Source organism: Salvelinus alpinus, chromosome 23 (assembly GCF_045679555.1).
Source record: "Salvelinus alpinus chromosome 23, SLU_Salpinus.1, whole genome shotgun sequence".
Lineage (NCBI taxonomy): Eukaryota > Metazoa > Chordata > Actinopteri > Salmoniformes > Salmonidae > Salvelinus > Salvelinus alpinus.
The window spans coordinates 34,743,693-34,763,595 of record NC_092108.1 but is presented as its reverse complement, the minus strand read 5'-3'; the positions used below and the strand labels follow the sequence as shown (position 1 = coordinate 34,763,595).

At 44.1% G+C, this 19,903-nt stretch overlaps 1 protein-coding gene and 1 non-coding gene across 3 annotated transcripts in view; both read right to left on the bottom strand.

Annotated features, from left to right (window-relative positions):
* Nucleotides 1-19,903, bottom strand: part of LOC139550853 (anoctamin-8-like) — a 41,092-nt gene that overhangs the window by 16,149 nt on the left and 5,040 nt on the right. For both annotated transcript variants that reach the window (XM_071362068.1, XM_071362066.1), the window contains exons 2-12: nt 16,335-16,445; nt 14,499-14,631; nt 8,388-8,526; nt 6,966-7,062; nt 6,526-6,642; nt 6,176-6,303; nt 5,420-5,581; nt 4,099-4,251; nt 3,408-3,534; nt 311-366; nt 97-171 (exon numbers count right to left, since the gene is read on the bottom strand). In XM_071362068.1, coding sequence (XP_071218169.1) covers nt 97-171; nt 311-366; nt 3,408-3,534; nt 4,099-4,251; nt 5,420-5,581; nt 6,176-6,303; nt 6,526-6,642; nt 6,966-7,062; nt 8,388-8,526; nt 14,499-14,631; nt 16,335-16,445 — 1,298 coding nt within the window. The remainder of the gene's footprint in view (nt 1-96; nt 172-310; nt 367-3,407; nt 3,535-4,098; nt 4,252-5,419; nt 5,582-6,175; nt 6,304-6,525; nt 6,643-6,965; nt 7,063-8,387; nt 8,527-14,498; nt 14,632-16,334; nt 16,446-19,903) is intronic.
* On the bottom strand, nt 4,603-4,675 carry trnak-cuu (transfer RNA lysine (anticodon CUU)). The gene has a single exon. It is a non-coding gene; the product is annotated as a tRNA-Lys (tRNA).

Genomic DNA, 19,903 nt, shown 5'->3' with positions numbered 1-19,903 from the left:
GGAGACAGTGTGAATGATTCAGTTGCTATTCTTTGGGGGAAATCATTTTGTTCAATCGTGTTTTCCATTATCCGAATCTAATTGACAGATTTTTACCTCCTTCAGTCGCTCCATGTCCTTGAGGTAGAATCCGATGTAGAAAAGGCTAAGGTAAGAATTTATAAACTCAAACTGCAAAATGAAGAGAAGGACTTTCAATCAGACATGGCATTCCTAAACATATATACAAAAGTGTTAGTCAATAATACACCCCCGTGAATAACAGTGGTTAGTATGGTCTAAATAAAAATGTAAGAAATATCTAACTTACAAAAACCATTTTAATGATGAGATTATTCTCATAGGCACTCTGAAGTCTGTAGTTCTCTGTAAGAAAATAATACCAATCATCAAAAGACATTGCTCCATTTGATACTGATTACTGAACAAACCTGTGTGATCACTTTGTACAACACTACGTACCTGGTTTGAGGAGTTAGCGAGGTAACTTTGGTCAATTTTTGAGTTCAACTCGGGATAACCGGTACCACGGAAGTGGCTCACATTTTAGACAGGTACATTTATATGGCAACGATTCCTTCAGAACTAACCTGCTCCAGGGCAGGCTAACTCAGGGCTAACTCTACTACTCCTCAATGAAATGTCTGAGCTGCAAGTTGAGGACCAATTAAAACAGATTTCCTCCCTTTGACAAAGATTGCGTCATCGGCATCTTCATTTGAGGAAAACGACTGATTTAAATATTGTTTTTGTGTGTGTTAAGAAATAGTCATGTTAAAATACTTAATAAAAATTATTTTATCGATAGGAATGGGAAAAAAGCACACATTAATAAGCACAACAAAGACGGCATTAACAATAAGTAATAAAATAAAGACGGAACTTCTAAAAGCCTATTTCACACCATAGCCTGCTAAATCTGCAAGATAACTTTTCTTTCATTTTGACTTCGCCACAAATGAAAATGTGGCACTGAATCGCCCATGGATGTTTCAGCATTGTCTCAATGAAGAGTTCGGCATTCAACAAGTCACATGCGACATGCACGCACAGTTACAAGTCTGCTAAAGTTGGTGGCAGGTGGACGAGCAATATCCACCGTCAGTGGCGTAGCGGTGCCTGGAGAAGTGGGTATACTCTAATTTTGCTAAACAAAATCCAAACGGCCCGGCCGGGGAAGAAAAGGCGCACCGTGTGAAAAATTCTGTGAGAAACCGTGACGTACTCTGAATGATCTAAAATGATAAATCCCATATTGGTGTTTCACAGTCAGGCCAACCCAAGCTGTTCTGAGCAAGTAGGCTAATAGTAGGCCTACTATTGAAATAGATAAATGAGGCTGTCAATGTAATATTGCCTGTGTGTAGCTGGTGTAGAGTAGTCAGGCGCAGGACAGCAGATGTGAGTAATAAATGTAATTTACTCAAATATTCACAAATACAACGCAAATATGCGAGCCCACAATAACGTACGTATTACCGGGGCGGGGTTCTGACCCCGGGGAGACGGGGGCGGGGTTCTGACCCCGGGGGCGACGGGGGCGGGGTTCTGACCCCGGGGAGACAGGGGCGGGGTTCTGACCCCGGGGTCAACGGGAGGGACCAGGAGTTTTTCCCCCTGACTACCTCAAGGTTGAAGATACCCAGGTTAGGACAAGTAATGCTTTAGAAAATAAACAGTGTCATTGATGACGAGCTTAGCTGGTCCCTTAGTTTAGAATTCTTCTTCGTGCTTCTACACCTGCATCGCTTTCTGTTTGGGGTTTTAGGCTGCGTTTCTGTACAGCACTTTGAGACGACGTCAGCTGATGTAAGAAGGAGCTTTATAAACAAATGTGATTGATTGATTGATATTACAAACAAACAATCACTCACAAACAAACATGGGGGAACAGAGGGTTAAATAATGAACACGTAATTGGGGAAATGAAACCAGGTGTGTAAGACAAGGACAAAACAAATGGAAAACGCAAAATGGATTGGCGATGGCTAGAAGGCTGGTGACGTCGACCGCCGAACGCCGCCCGAACATGGAGAGGGACCGACTTCGGCGGAAGTCGTGACAGTCAACTGAGTCAGAAATTCACAGGTTTCAGATTTGTATTTTTCTTCTTCCGGTTTTCGCTCTCAAAGTCACACTTTTATTTATAGAAAAACAACCAATTGCATGTTCTAAGTCCACAACAATGCTTAATTAAACCACATCAGGTGACCACTTTTGAGGTCTGGGAAAAATCAGAGATATTTTTTTGTTTGTTACCCTTTTATTCAAGTGTGCAGGCACCTAGCACTGTTGTTTGGTTAGCGGTGTTTCAGTAGCGCACATGAGATGGAGTTTGCAAAACAATTGGCCACTGGATTGATGCAAATAATCAAGATATTATTCTGCCAGCTAAGCATAGGCTACTTTATAGCTAGTTAACATTTAACTGAGAAGATTTTTGGGAAAGTCTTTCCATCTACCCGAAGACAGTTAGGCCTATCATTAGCTCCAATATATTTTTCCTGTTCCTTAATTGTTTGAAACATGGACATTTCACTTCATATTGTGAGGCATGTCTTACCTTGTTTCAAAGTAGCCAAGCCAAAAACCGATCATAGGAATGTTGAGGGATTTTTTTTTAAACACTTCCTCATATGCGCTCTCCTGTTCTATTGGTTTTCAAATCAACTTTCTTTCATTGTCTAGCAGCCAAAGGCATTATCCTAGTCACACAGTATTAGCAAACCATGATAGTTGTTGCATCTTTAGATCTCCCCCTTTCTAAAATTCAAACAGATATTTCCATCTCTGTTCATGAAACCGCTTGAGCATTTTAGAACGGTGTTTTCCTACAAATTGCATTTTGGAACATTCGCGTGTAGGCCTACAGTACCACCATGTGCACATTGCTGCACTTAAAATGTGAAAAAATACTATTTATCAAAATTCTAAGCGAAACATTCAGATCTTTCCATCAGCCTTATTAATTTATACGCCGTGTACCTCCACATCACTAATTTGATACCCATCAGTGGGGATTAAGAAATTAGTATATGCAATGCCGACTGAAAAAAAAGTGGGTATACGGCGTATACCTGCGTATAGCCTCCACTACACCATTGTCCACAGTCGTAATACGGATGAAAAGCTAACTGAAGCTGGCTATCTTTTGAAAACCCTGAGTAGATCTAGCTTGCATCGTAGTATGCCCCTCTGAAGAGATCAAAGCCAGTATTCTTAAAGCATCTCAGACTAAGAGTGCTGATCTAGGATCAGTTTTGCCTTGCATATTATAATGAATAAGATTACATGGGCAGGGAGGGACCTGATCCTAGACCCGTACTTCTATTCTGAGATGGGTGCTCACTGTTCCAATCATTCCTCACCTGGTGCTGATATTAATGAATCTCAGCTGCACAGCTTACCCATATAATTGAGCCAATGGGCGATCTTCCTATACACCTCATCACATACAGTCACAACGATGGCCAGCAACATTTTAGGAATGAATCTTGTGATACTGGGTAACTCCTTAATTTCCATCACAAACTCCTATAAAAAAAAGGAGATAAACCACAACATAGGTATATTTAATTACAGAAAGACAGGTTAATTAACACTGTAGCCATTCTCTTTTATCTTAAAAGTGCCTACTCCTCAAAAGTGAATTGGTTTGCATGTGATTTAAATGGGATAGTGTATTTAAATGGGGAGGCAGGTAGCATAGTGGTTAGAGTGTTGGGCCAGTAACTGAAAGGTTGCTAGATTGAATTCCTGAGCTGACAAGGTAAATATCTGTTAGTTCTGTCCCTGAACAAGGCAGTTAACCCACTGTTCCTAGGCTGTCATTGTAAATAAGAATTTGTTCTTAACTGACTTTCCTCGTTAAAAGAAAAAAATCTATATATAAAAAAATGCACTAATTGTACCTGACATTAATACTACCAAGTGCTTTGACGAAAGGAGCTCCCCTCTAAACGAGTCAACAATACATATTATTCATTTGAATTAAGCTGCCGCCCTGAACCTTCTTGCAATACCAGACCATGTTTGATGATCATGACTTTGGGAACATGTCTGATGAGGCTATTTCCTGTTGACTTAGCTGTCTCTTACCTGCATCTCCAGGCAGACGAGCATGGCCAAGAAGACAAAGCAGAGACAGAGAAGACAGATGGGGAGGCTGACCATCCACCTGAACATTGTCCTCTTCCAAGGTGGGTAGTATAACTCCTCACAGCCTGTTATCGGACTGCACCGCTTCACACCCTGCACACAGAGATACAGGCTTAGTCGAGCACCAACTAATATGCTTGCTCCCAACGTGGGGCTCGAACCCATGATGCTGAGATTAAGAGTCTCATGCTTTACTGACTGCGCTAGCTCCCCCTTTATAAACCACAGGAGGCATGTGTCCCCCAAAGATAAGACAGTAGTTGAGAAGCGGCTAACACATTACCGCACAACGTGGGGCTAAAACCAACAACCCTGAGATGAAGCGTCCCACGCTCTACCGCATGAGCTAGCCAGGCCTGAATGCAACAGTGACAACGGCCTGTTTAGAAACCACAAAGACACAATGGTAGTTGAGAAGATCAGGAACGCCAGCTAAAACATTTACGCCCAACGTGGGGCTCGAACCCACGACCCTGAGATTAAGAGTCTCATGCTCTACCGACTGAGCTAGCCGGGCCTGATAGCAACAGTAACAACTGCCCGTTTAGAAATCTCAGGAGGCATGTCTCCCTGCCCCAACCCTTGGAATTCACACAACACTCTCCAAGCCTAGAGCTCATATTACTTATCACTGTAGACCCGTGAACTCTGGCCCTGGAACAACCCGGGAAAAGCTACTTGAGGCTGGTGATGGAATTTGTACTCTGGCCATAGTCCTGAAGGAACCAAACAGCACTGGTAGTAATCTAAGGCTGGGATTCAATCTAAGGTGTGTTGTAGAGCGCTATCGACAATACGTCTTTTAAATGCAATGTTCCCACAGCAGATGTCGGCTCAATTGGAAAGTACCTTTAAATGTCAATGGCTCTACAACGCGCCTCAGATTGAATCTCGGACTAATCTCCAGAACTAAAGTATTGCGTAATTGGTCCGCTGCTCGATCAAGTTCTGGGTCCAAACATTTTAAGAGAAGAGATGAAGAGATGCTAGAACAAGGAGCGGAACCAGAACAAGGAGCTCCACCCTCTCTCTTTGCACGTTACATCCCGAATGTTCCATCCCCTTCCAAAATTCGAACGGTTCTAACACCTTTGAAATCGTGATATGTCCAAATAACCAGTGACTGCTGCTCGTTACCCCACGCATCCCATTCCTTACCGACATATTCTACGGTACCAGTTATGTTTACATAGATCTGTCCGCGAGAGATTAATCTCAGCCTAACTCTGAAATGAATAGGATGCTATAATAGGACACTCACCCGAAACTGGCGACGGGGCTCCTCAAGGGGCTCGGCAGGGGTGTCCAGTGTTCCCCACATGTATGCCAGCTCGGCCTCTCTCCGCTTCCATCTCTCCAGGAAAAGCGTCGCCCACACCACGTTGAAAAGGGCAAACACTACACAGCAGATATCCTGGCTGGTCTGTTGGGGAGTGGGTGAGCCACATGAGATACATACAAATCATAGGGACAGTAACTCAAAAGAACAATGGACTGTATCATTTTACATTGAAGTCATTTCGCAGACGCTCTTATCCAGAGCGAATTAGATGAGCAATTAGGGTCATGTGCCTTGCTCAAGGGTACGTCGACAGATTTTTCACCTTGTTGGCTTGGGGAATTCAACTGCTAGGCTACCTGCCATATCACAGGGATAGTAAGAACTGTGGCGGGCGATACAGTTTTGAAGTATAGGCCAACACGTCCATGTTTTGTTACATGCTGTTTTATGCAGTGATTGTGAAAAGAAACACCTACGCATATTCCCGCAATAGGTGAGTCATTTTTATTGTATAACTGTGATTTTTATTGTATAACTGTGAAATCCCATTGTGTATGTTAGCTACATTTAGCCTAATCCACGATCTGTTTGTGCTATCTTGCCAACTCCTATGTCACTGGCAGATTAGGTAGTAGGCTGAACCACATTGTGTATGATACATTAGTTACTGTATATTGACCGGTTTATTGGCCAGTGTGTGGTCTCCATTGAGGCATGTGATGCTGGATCACCTACCTGGTCAGCCTCTGCCAGGATCCACATCAGGAAGCCAACGACTGCAGGGTACAGCATGGAGTTGGTGTAGAAGCCCAGCCAGGCAAAGTACATGCCAATTTTCACCCCAAAGTAATCACAGACGTCATCTAACACACAAGAATCAGCAGCCATGGACCAACAGACAGGGACCAACAGATATGGACCAACAGACAGGGACCAACAGACATGGACCAACAGACATGGACAAAAGACAGACAAAATGGGTTATTGGCTTCAGCTAGTGAATGATCATTTGAGGAAATGTGTATCTTTCCATTGATAATTGTAACAATAAGTAATGCTGTATTGTCTCAACAGGTGCTGCTCACCCAAAGGCTGTCTCTCACAGACAGCTTGGACCCATGACGTCATCAGCTGACTGAGGATCCGTTGCTCGTGTAGAGGAAACACTTGACAGATTACTCCTCTGGCCACCAGTTCTGGAACTATAATAAAAAGTGAATGCCATTTATCAGATGATTTTATCCATTGCAACTGACAGTCATATGGGTGCATATTAAAAAATAAAAAATAAAAACGTTTTTTACGTATGTGTGGTCCCAGGAATCTAACTCCCTATTCTTACGTTACAAACTCTACCAACTGAGCAATAGAGGAATACATTATTCATGTCCATACTCTCCAAACGTATTTAAACATTTGAGATCAATCCACATAGTTATCAGTCAATAATGAAGCCGTCTTACAGTATATGTTGTTGTCATGCTGTAGAGAAAGGGATTGATGAAATACAAAAATAACAGTTTACTGATTGGTTGTCCCTCCAGGAAGTGGATGTTGTGAAGGACTGCCCCTGGTTTGGCACGTAGGTTATCCAGCCAGTACTTGATGATACTCTGACGCTCCTAAAGACAAGGTAAGACCTGAACAACCATATAGATTAAGGGAACAAGGTAAAAGTCAGCAACAGGACATACACTATATATGCAAAAGTATGTGGACACCCCTACAAATTAGTGGATTCGGCTATTTCAGTCACACCCATTGCTGACAGGTGTATACAATCAAGCACACAGCCATGCAATCTCCATAGACAAACATTGACAGTAGAATGGCCTAACTGAAGAGCTCAATGACTTTCAACGTGGCATCCTATGTCATAGGATGCCACCTTTCCAACAAGTAAGTTTGTCAAATTTCTGCCCTGCTAGAGCTGCCTTGGTCTGTTAGTGTGCTGTTATTGTGAAATGGAAACATCTAGGAGCAACAATGAAGTGGTAGGTAGGCCAGACAAGCTCACAGAACCGGACCGCCGAGTGCTGAAGCGCCTAGCACGTAAAATTCATCTGTCCTCGGTTGTAGCACTCACTACCGAGTTCCAACCTGACTCTGGAAGCAATGTTAGCACAATAACTGTTTGTCGGAGGCTTCATGAAATGGGTTTCCTTGGCTGAGCAGCCACACACAAGCCTAAGATTACCATGTGCAATGCCAAGCGTCAGCTGGAGTGGTGTAAAGCTCGCCGCCATTGGACTGGGGCAGTGGACAAGCGTTCTCTGGAGTGATGAATCACGCTTCACCATCTGCCGCTCCGACGGATTAATCTGAGAACGCTACCTGCCCGAATGCATAGTGCCAACTGTAAAGTTTGGTGGAGGAGGAATAATAGTCTGAGGCTGTTTTTCATGGTTCGGGTTAGGCCCCTTAGTTCAAGTGAAGGGAAATCTTAACGCTACAGCATACAATAACATTCTAGACAATTCTGTGCTTCCAACTTTGTGGCAACAGTTTGGGGAAGGCCCTTTCCTGTTTCAGCATGACAATGCGCCGTGCACAAAGTGAGGTCCATACAGAAATGGTTTGTCGAGATCGGAAGAACTTGATTGGCCTGCACAGAACCCTGACCTCAACCCTATCAAACACCTTAGGGATGAATTGGAACGCCGACTGCGAGCCAGGCCTAATCGCCCAACATCAGTGCCCGACCTCACTAATGCTCTTGTGGCTGAATGGAAGCAAGTCCCCGCAGCAATGTTCCAACATCTAGTGGAAAGCCTTCCCAGAAGAGTGTAGGCTGTTATAGCAGCAATGGGGGGACCAACTACATATTAATGCCCATGATTTTGGAATGAGATGTTCAACGAGCAGGTGTCAACATACTTTTGGAAATGAAGTGTATATCAGAGATGTTTACATATGTTTGGAGATTAGGGCCATAACGGATATAAACCTGTGAGGTGAAAAAGCACAACTCGCTCTCTATGTTCTCATAGATGTTATGTTCCTCACAGGAAAACCTGCGTGTTCCGCCTCCGTACTGTGGCTTCACCACTTTGTGCATTCCCAACAGCTCTGCACCACGCAGCAAGCTGAGGAGAAATGGAGAATGAGGGGAATTAGGATTTTAGCGGGTCAGATATTGCCTTTAATTTACAGTCCTGTTTCAGTCTCTATTTACCTAGCCTGATCCCATATCTGACTTTGCTTTCTTGCCAACTCCTCCTATGGTCATTGTCATACCAAACAGTGCAACACAGAACAAAAAAAATCTGGAACCAGGTCACTATTTACGAATTTGATGTTTACGATTGATGTGGTAACAATGTGAGTACTTCGGCTGCCAAATAGTGGTGCTTGTTTCAAACAATGACACAGAAACAAAATAGTACTTATTAGGTAATTATCAAGTTTTCAAGTTTTAATGTCATATGCACAAGTACAGTGAAATGCCTTTCTTGCAAGCTCCAAACCCAACAATGCAGTAATCAATATCAATGTAGCACTAAAAATTACATACGGTAGAACACACAAGAAATAAAAAGAAGAAATGAGAAGAACATGAAAAAGTAAGTAAGCATACTATACAGTATGCCCGTAGGGGCACAGCGGCATACTATACAGTGCCTTCGGAAAGTATTCAGACCTATTCACTAAGAGACCCTGTGAGTTAGCAGACCAGCCCAGTGTCTCACAGATACAGGAGCCAGATGATTCTCTGCGGCGAAACGCCTTTCAATTCAATTCAGCAGGCGACACAAAATCAAATCAAATCAAATTTTATTGGTCACATACACATGGTTAGCAGATGTTATTGCGAGTGTAGAGAAATGCTTGTGCTTCTAGTTCCGACAGTGCAGTAATATCTAACAAGTAATCTAACAATTCCCCAACAACTACAGTGGGGAGAACAAGTATTTGATACACTGCCGATTTTGCAGGTTTTCCTACTTACAAAGCATGTAGAGGTCTGTAATTTTTATCATAGGTACACTTCAACTGTGAGAGACGGAATCTAAAACAAAAATCCAGAAAATCACATTGTATGATTTTTAAGTAATTAATTTGCATTTTATTGCATGACATAAGTATTTGATCACCTACCAACCAGTAAGAATTCCGGATCTCACAGACCTGTTAGTTTTTCTTTAAGAAGCCCTCCTGTTCTCCACTCATTACCTGTATTAACTGCACCTGTTTGAACTCGTTACCTGTATAAAAGACACCTGTCCACACACTCAATCAAACAGACTCCAACCTCTCCACAATGGCCAAGACCAGAGAGCTGTATAAGGACATCAGGGATAAAATTGTAGACATGCAACAGGCTGGGATGGGCTACAGGACAATAGGCAAGCAGCTTGGTGAGAAGGCAACAACTGTTGGCGCAATTATTAGAAAATGGAAGAAGTTCAAGATGACGGTCAATCACCCTCGGTCTGGGGCTCCATGCAAGATCTCACCTCGTGGGGCATCAATGATCATGAGGAAGGTGAGTTATCAGCCCAGAACTACACGGCAGGACCTGGTCAATGACCTGGAGAGAGCTGGGACCACAGTCTCAAAGAAAACCATTAGTAACACACTACACCGTCATGGATTAAAATCCTGCAGCGCACGCAAGGTCCACCTGCTCAAGCCAGCGCATGTCCAGGCCCGTCTGAAGTTTGCCAATGACCATCTGGATGATCCAGAGGAGGAATGGGAGAAGGTCATGTGGTCTGATGAGACAAAAATAGAGCTTTTTGGTCTAAACTCCACTCGCCGTGTTTGGAGGAAGAAGAAGGATGAGTACAACCCCAAGAACACCATCCCAACCGTGAAGCATGGAGGTGGAAACATCATTCTTTGGGGATGCTTTTCTGCAAAGGGTACAGGATGACTGCACCGTATTGAGGGGAGGATGGATGGGGCCATGTATCGCGAGATCTTGGCCAACAACCTCCTTCCCTCAGTAAGAGCATTGAAGATGGGTCGTGGCTGGGTCTTCCAGCATGACAACGACCCGAAACACACAGCCAGGGCAACTAAGGAGTGGCGCCGTAAGAAGCATCTCAAGGTCCTGGAGTGGCCTAGCCAGTCTCCAGACCTGAACCCAATAGAAAATCTTTGGAGGGAGCTGAAAGTCCGTATTGCCCAGCGACAGCCCCGAAACCTGAAGGATCTGGAGAAGATCTGTATGGAGGAGTGGGCCAAAATCCCTGCTGCAGTGTGTGCAAACCTGGTCAAGAACTACAGGAAACGTATGATCTCTGTAATTGCAAACAAAGGTTTCTGTACCAAATATTAAGATCTGCTTTTCTGATGTATCAAATACTTATGTCATGCAATAAAATGCAAATTAATTACTTAAAAATCATACAATGTGATTTTCTGGATTTTTGTTTTAGATTCCGTCTCTCATAGTTGAAGTGTACCCATGATAGAAATTACAGACCTCTACATGCTTTGTAAGTAGGAAAACCTGCAAAATCGGCAGTGTATCAAATACTTGTTCTCCCCACTGTACCTAATACACACAAATATAAAGGGGTGAATGAGAATATGAACATATACAGTTCAAGTCGGAAGTTTACATACACCTTAGCCAAATACATTTAAACTCAGTTTTTCACAATTCCTGAGATTTAATTATAGTAAAAATTCCCTGTCTTAGGTCAGTTAGGATCACCACCTTATTTTATGAATGTGAAATTGTCAGAATAATAGTAGAGAAAAAAAAGAAAATCTGCTTTTATTTCTTTCATCACATTCCCAGTGGGTCAGAAGTTTACATACACTCAATTAGTATTTGGTAGCATTGCCTTTAAATTGTTTAACTTGGGTCGAACATTTCAGGTAGCCTTCCACAAGCTTCCCACAATAAGTTGGGTGAATTTTGGCCCATTCCTCCTGACAGAGCTGGTGTAACTGAGTCAGGTTTGTAGGTCTCCTTGCACACACATGCTTTTTCAGTTCTGCCCACACATTTTCTATGGGATTGAGGTCAGGGCTTTGAGATGGCCACTCCAATACCTTGACTTTGTTGTCCTTAATCCATTTTGCCACAACTTTGGAAGTATTCTTTGGGTCATTGTCCATTTCGAAGACCCATTTGCGCCCAAGCTTTAACTTCCTGACTGATGTCTTGAGATGATGCTTCAATATATCCACTTAATTTTCCTCCCTCATGATGCCATCTATTTTGTGACGCGCACCAGTCCCTCCTGCAGCAAAGCACCCCCACAACATGATGTTGCCACCCCCGTGCTTCACGGTTGGGATGGTGTTCTTCGGATTGCAAGCCTCACCTTTTTCCTCCAAACATAACATCATTATGGCCAAACAGTTCTATTTTTGTTACATCAGACCAGAGGACATTTCTCCAAAAAGTACAATCTTTGTCCCCATGTGCAGTTGCAAACCGTAGTCTGGCTTTTGTATGCCGGTTTTGGAGCAGTGGCTTCTTCCCTGCTGAGCGGCCTTTCAGGTTATGTCGATATTGGACTCGTTTTACTGTGGATATCAATACTTTTGTAACTATTTCCTCCAGCATCTTCACAAGGTCCTTTGCTGTTATTCTGGGATTGATTCACACTTTTCGCACCAAAGTACGTTCATCTCTAGGAGACAGAATGCGTCTCCTTCCTGAGCGGTATGACGGCTGCGTGGTCCCATAGTGTTTATACTTGTGTACTATTGTTTGTACAGATGAACGTCGTACCTTCAGGCGTTTGGAAATTTCTCCCAAGGATGAACCAGAGTTATGGAGTTCTACAATATTTTTTCTGAGGTCTTGGCTGATTTATTTAGATTTTCCCATGATGTTGGCCTTGAAATAATCCACAGGTACACCTCCAATTGACTCAAATGATGTCAAGTAGCCTATCAGAAGCGTCTAAAGCCATGACATCATTTTCTGGAATTTTCCAAGCTGTTTAAAAGCACAGTTAACTTAGTGTATGTAAACTTCTGACCCAGTGGAATTGTGATACAGTGAATTACAAGTGGAACAATCTGTCTGTTAACAATTGTTGAAAAAATTGCCTGTGCCATTCACAAAGTAGATGTCCTCACCGACTTGCCAAAACGATAGTTTGTTAACAAGAAATTTGTGGAGTGGTTGAAAAACGAGTTTTAATGACTCCAACCTAAGTGTATGTAAACTTCCGACTTCAACTGTAAGTACATGGATGAGCGATGGTCCGAGCGGCATAGGCAAGGTGGAGTAGATGGTATAAAATACAGTATAAACATGTGATATTAGTAATGTAAGATATGTAAACATTATTAAAGTGACATTATTTAAAGTGTCATTGCTTAAACACTGCAGGTCCTCGCTGCCACTCAGAAGCTTCATGCCCATAGGAGTGCAGGGGCATGTATACAGTGCCTTCGGAAAGTATTCAGACCCCTTGACTTTTTCCACATTTTGTTAAGTTACAGCCTTATTCTAAAATTGATTCATGCCATCTTGCTGTGGGGGAACCAGCCCAAATCTCTCCGGGTACTCATCGACTCTGGGGCCGATGAGAGCTTTATAGACGCTACCATGGCGACCGAGCTATGAATTCCCACTCAGTCCCTCTCCATTCCCATGGACATTAGAGGGGTGGACGGGCAACCTATAGTCCGGGTCACTCACAATACCACCCCATCAACCTACGTGTGTCAGGGAAACACAGCGAGAGAATCCAATTCCTGCTTATTATGTCTCCTCATGTTCCCGTTGTATTGGGATTCTCTTGGCTCCAGCGACACAATCCCTTTATTGATTGGTCTGCTGGTGCCAACATGGGCTGGAGCCCGTTCTGCCACTCTCATTGCCTGAAGTCAGTGCAGCCTGCCCCGGGACGTCTTCCTGGTGGCTCGGAATTTCCCCGGACCTCTCCGCGGAGTATCAGGACCTCCCGGAGGTGTTCAGTAAGGCCTGCACCGACCCTATGACTGCGGGATCGACCTTCTCCCTGGCACCAGTCCGCTCCGGGGACAACTGTACTCTCTGTTGGTCCTGGAACCAAGGCTACGGAGCCCTACATTGAGGACTCCCTAGCTGCAGGGTTCATCCATCTTTCTGCCTCCCCCGCCGACGCAGGGTTCTTCTTTGTGGAGGAAGGACAAAACCCTGCACCTGTGCATCGACTACCAGGGCCTCAACGACATCAATTGAAAAACCGCTACCCGTTACCACTCATCTCGGCCTTCGAGCTGCTCCAGGGGGGCACCGTGTTCTCCAAGCTGGACCTACAGAACGCCTACCACCTGGTGAGGATACGGGAAGGGGACTAGTGGAAGACTGCCTTCAACACGGCCAGCGGTCACTACGAGTATCTGGTCATGCCATTTGGCCTTACCAACACCCCTGCTGAGTTCCAGGCTCTGGTGAATGATGTTCTCCGCGACATGTTGATCAGGTTTGTCTTCATCTAACTCGACGACATCCTCGTTATCTCCTGCTCCGCCCAAGAACACGTCCTCCACGTCCGACATGTTCTCCAACGCCAACCGGAGAACCAGATTTTGTGAAAGCAGAGAAGTGCGAATTCCATCGCTCCACCATCCCCTTCCTGTGCTACAACATCGCTGCAGGGAGTGTACAGATGGATCCCGGGAAGGTGAGAGCGGTGGTGGATTGGCCCCAGCCTACATCCAGAGTGCAACTGCAACGTTTCCTGGGATTTGCCAACTTTTATCGCCGCTTTTTCCAGGGTTACAGCACCCTGGCTTTTCCCCTGTCTACACTCACCTCTCCCAAGGTTCTGTACCGTATGTACTCTGATCTGGATTACTGACCTCTGCCTGCCCTTGACCTGTCATTTTGCCTGCCCCCTGTTCTAGTAATAAACTTTTGTTACTTCGACACTGTCTGCATCTGGGTCTTCTCCTGAAACGTGATAGTATGTGAGTGCGTGTGCGTGTGTCAATTTAAATGTGTGTGCATGTTTTGTGTGCGTTGGAGTGTCAGTGTGCAAGAGTGTGTAGAGTTCTGTGAGTGTGCAAAGAGACAGTGCAAAAGGGTCAGATAGTTAACATATAACCATTTAATTTCTGACACAAATGTCAGGTCAGAAGTGGGATATCTTACTTCTCGAATGTGCTTGTAATGCAGAACGCATATCCCTGTGTGTGTTGATGCTGTCTGATCTGGATTGTAGCTTGTGGGATTCCCAGTCGGATATGGTTCAACAGCCATAGCAAGGTGTGGTCATCTATGGAGTCTACAAGAAAAATAAATGGTCAGTTTCTATGTCAGCTTTTGCATTAATTTTATGTAGGAGCCAATTTCCATGCATTAATATTGAACCTGTCGCAATTGCTTGACCATTTTTTTTACACTTTATATTCTAGTCATTCATCAGACACACTTGGAGCCACTTAATGAGTGTATTCAAATAAGGATGTTCAAACAACAACATTCTCCAGAGCTTGGCAGAGGTAGCAGTAGTAACCGTGGGAGGACGGAGCCGTGGAAAGGTCAATCCAATCAAATAAGGTAAACACCTGAGTGTCACGCCCTGACCATAGAGAGCCCTCAGGGTTCTCTATGGTGTGTTAGGTCAGGGCGTGACTAGGGGGTGTTCTAGTCGATTTATTTCTATGTTTGGGTTTGAGTATGGTTCCCAATTAGAGGCAGCTGATTATCGTTGTCTCTAATTGGGGATCATACTTAAGGTCTCCCTGCACCCACCTGCATTTGTGGGATATTGTTTGTGTATGTGCTTGTTGCACTACGTTACTTCACGTTTCGTTGCTTGTTTATTGTTTTTGTTGAGAAGTTTCACTTTTAATAAAGATGTGGAACTCAACACACGCTGCGCCTTGGTCCGTCCATTATCACGACCGTGACACTGAGAGTGTATGGGGCAAGGCACCACTGCATTAATGTCATCCCTTCTAGCAAGAATCAGTGCAATAATTAATATCCAATTTTGATCCATGTTGGAAACTTGGTTTGACTTTGATTACTGAAATTGATCCATGTGTAGCATGCATTCCCACAGCATGTGCAGAATCCTAGAGTACCTTACTCTGTAATAAACATACAGGTAATGCAGGGCTGCCCAACCTTCTTCCTGGAGATCTACTGTCCTGTAGGTCTTCAGTCTAACCCTCTTCCTGGAGATCTACTGTCCTGTAGGTCTTCAGTCCAACCTTCTTCCTGGAGATCTACTGTCCTGTAGGTCTTCAGTCTAACCCTCTTCCTGGAGATCTACTGTCCTGTAGGTCTTCAGTCCAACCCTCTTCCTGGAGATCTACTGTCCTGTAGGTCTTCAGTCTAACCCTCTTCCTGGAGATCTACTGTCCTGTAGGTCTTCAGTCTAACCCTCTTCCTGGAGATCTACTGTCCTGTAGGTCTTCAGTCTAACCCTCTTCCTGGAGATCTACTGTCCTGTAGGTCTTCAGTCCAACCCTCTTCCTGGAGATCTACTGTCCTGTAGGTCTTCAGTCTAACCCTCTTCCTGGAGATCTACTGTCCTGTAGGTTTTCAGTCCAACCCTAATTTAGCATATCTGATTCAGCTAGTTAAGGTCTTGTTGGGCAGCTAATTAGTAGAATCAGGTGTGTTAAATTAGCGTTGGACTGAAAACCCACAGGACGGTAGATCTCCAGGAAGAGTGTTGGGCTGAAAACCCACAGGACGGTAGATCTCCAGGAAGAGGGTTGGACTGAAAACCCACAGGACGGTAGATCTCCAGGAAGAGGGTTGGACTGAAAACCCACAGGACGGTAGATCTCCAGGAAGAGTGTTGGGCAGCCCTGAGGTAATGGATGTGATTCAGTAGTCCCCGTGAACTGTTCCATGTCACGTCTCCGAGTGATTGGCTCATTGCCCACAACGGCTAATAAGATTCCCGTCTACATTTCCCATCATGATTGAGGGGACTGAACCATAGAAGGTGAATGTGGTGATTAAGTGTACCTGAGAATGTCATTAGGATATCACAGTCTTCCGTGGGAACCATTTTCAGCCAGGATTTATGGGACATGATGTACCGTCTGGCCTGCGAGAGGCGTTTCCCAAACAATTTATCTAAAGGGGGAGAGGTAGAGGGGAGGAGAGAGGGCGAGGGGGGGATGCATAGACAGATGGAGGGTAAGAACAGTTCTCATCAGTGCCGTGTAATGGGTAAAGAGGTGACAGAAGGAGAGAGGGAGGATTCTACCAAAGTGCCAAATCCTCACTGCCAGCTTTGTCACTTTTCTACTCATCAACAAGGCCAAAGCAGTTCGTTACTCCTTTCTCTCCTCAGACAATATGAAATGCGCACAGATCATCCTAAATCACGAAAGAATCAGAAATGACAATTTTTCTACATTGCACAGGGCTTGTGTAATTCAAGTCGTTTTTTGCACAACAGAACACGAGGCTCACCATTACATAAACACCAAACAAGTGTTTACTCTACTAAGCTGCAGTACTTGCAGGGTAGCTTTTGAAAACTGCTCTTGAAAACCAACCACTACATGGGAGGTACAAACCACAGGTCAAATGACAGGATAACAATGAGAATCTCGAATGCTCTTGTCAGTGCATTTACCCACTGAAGTGGTATCTCACTCATAAGTCACCTATTACTGGCATGAAAAGTAGTCCTCTAACCTTCCCCGCCCCTTCCCTCTTTCCTGTTCTCTCTCACACGCATACAGACACCCACAAACACCACTAGGCTTTAGTGGGTGAGCCGTGTATAGCTTGTTCTTGCACAACCACATCTTATACTTTTATCTTCACTGCCAAGTTACAACGTTTAAACCTATGACAGCTCCGTAACCGGGACTTCTAGTGCTGGGACTGCTAAGGGACTAGTAGCTATACTACACTAATGTAATGTAAAGTGTTGGTCCCATATTTCAATGAGCTGAAATAAAAGATCACAGAAAGGTTCCATATGCACAAAAAGCTTATTTCTCTAAAATTTTGTGCACAAATTTGTTTACTTCCCAGTTAGTGAGCATTTCTCCTTTGCCAAGATAATCCATCCACCTGACAGGTGTGGCATATCAAGAAGCTGATTAAACAGCATGATCATTACACATTACACCTTGCGCCAGGGACAATAAAAGGCCATTCTAAAATGTGCCGTTTTGTCACACAACACAATGCCACAGATGTCTCATGTTTTGAGGGAGCGTGCAATTGGCATGCTGACTGCAGGAATGTCCACCAGAGCTGTTGACAGAGAATTTAATGTTAATTTCTCTACCATAAGTCGCCTCAAACGTAGTTTTAGAGAATTTGGCAGTACATCCCACCGGCTTCACAACCGCAGACCATGTTTTTTTATGGTATCTGTGACCAACAGATGCATATACAGTGGGGAGAACAAGTATTTGATACACTGCCGATTTTGCAGGTTTTCCTACTTACAAAGCATGTAGAGGTCTGTAATTTCTATCATGGGTACACTTCAACTATGAGAGACGGAATCTAAAACAAAAATCCAGAAAATCACATTGTATGATTTTTAAGTAATTAATTTGCATTTTATTGCATGACATAAGTATTTGATACATCAGAAAAGCAGATCTTAATATTTGGTACAGAAACCTTTGTTAGCAATTACAGAGATCATACGTTTCCTGTAGTTCTTGACCAGGTTTGCACACACTGCAGCAGGGATTTTGGCCCACTCCTCCATACAGATCTTCTCCAGATCCTTCAGGTTTCGGGGCTGTCGCTGGGCAATACGGACTTTCAGCTCCCTCCAAAGATTTTCTATTGGGTTCAGGTCTGGAGACTGGCTAGGCCACTCCAGGACCTTGAGATGCTTCTTACGGCGCCACTCCTTAGTTGCCCTGGCTGTGTGTTTCGGGTCGTTGTCATGCTGGAAGACCCAGCCACGACCCATCTTCAATGCTCTTACTGAGGGAAGGAGGTTGTTGGCCAAGATCTCGCGATACATGGCCCCATCCATCCTCCCCTCAATACGGTGCAGTCATCCTGTACCCTTTGCAGAAAAGCATCCCCAAAGAATGATGTTTCCACCTCCATGCTTCACGGTTGGGATGGTGTTCTTGGGGTTGTACTCATCCTTCTTCTTCCTCCAAACACGGCGAGTGGAGTTTAGACCAAAAAGCTCTATTTTTGTCTCATAAGACCACATGACCTTCTCCCATTCCTCCTCTGGATCATCCAGATGGTCATTGGCAAACTTCAGACGGGCCTGGACATGCGCTGGCTTGAGCAGGTGGACCTTGCGTGCGCTGCAGGATTTTAATCCATGACGGTGTAGTGTGTTACTAATGGTTTTCTTTGAGACTGTGGTCCCAGCTCTCTCCAGGTCATTGACCAGGTCCTGCCGTGTAGTTCTGGGCTGATAACTCACCTTCCTCATGATCATTGATGCCCCACGAGGTGAGATCTTGCATGGAGCCCCAGACCGAGTGTGATTGACCGTCATCTTGAACTTCTTCCATTTTCTAATAATTGCGCCAACAGTTGTTGCCTTCTCACCAAGCTGCTTGCCTATTGTCCTGTAGCCCATCCCAGCCTGTTGCATGTCTACAATTTTATCCCTGATGTCCTTATACAGCTCTCTGGTCTTGGCCATTGTGGAGAGGTTGGAGTCTGTTTGATTGAGTGTGTGGACAGGTGTCTTTTATACAGGTAACGAGTTCAAACAGGTGCAGTTAATACAGGTAATGAGTGGAGAACAGGAGGGCTTCTTAAATAAAAACTAACAGGTCTGTGAGAGCCGGAATTCTTACTGGTTGGTAGGTGATCAAATACTTATGTCATGCAATAAAATGCAAATTAATTACTTAAAAATCATACAATGTGATTTTCTGGATTTTTGTTTTAGATTCCGTCTCTCACAGTTGAAGTGTACCTATGATAAAAATTACAGACCTCTACATGCTTTGTAAGTAGGAAAACCTGCAAAATCGGCAGTGTATCAAATACTTGTTCTCCCCACTGTATGTATTCCCAGTCATGTGAAATCTGTAGATTAGGGCTTAATGAATTTATTTCAATTGACTGATTTCCTCATATGACCTGTAAAGTGTTGCATGTGGCGTTTATATTTTTGTTCAGTATAGTAGCAGCACGTAAAATACATCTATCAGCAAATATAGAAAACGTAACTTTGTGATTGTACCTGCTAGGGCTGTCCCCAACTAAAAAAAATTGGTCGACCTAGTCTGTTCTTTCAACCAAACGATTGGTCGAAATGTTAAAACTTTTTATTTTTCCGTATATAGACATATCCTATGTGTTTTTCTTTTCGTTTTTTTCGTGTGTGTTTTTAAAAATAGTTTTACCCCCTTTTCCCCCCAATTTTGTGGTATCCAATTGGTAGTTGGTCTTGTCTCATCACTGCAACTACCGTACGAACTCGGGAGAGGCGAAGGTCAAGTGCCGTGCGTCCCCCGAAACACAACCCGGAAGCCAGCCGCACCGTACACCTTGCTACCGTGTCAGCGTGCATTGCGCACGGCCCGCCAACGGAGTCGCTAGAGCGCGATGGGACAAGAACATCCCTGCCG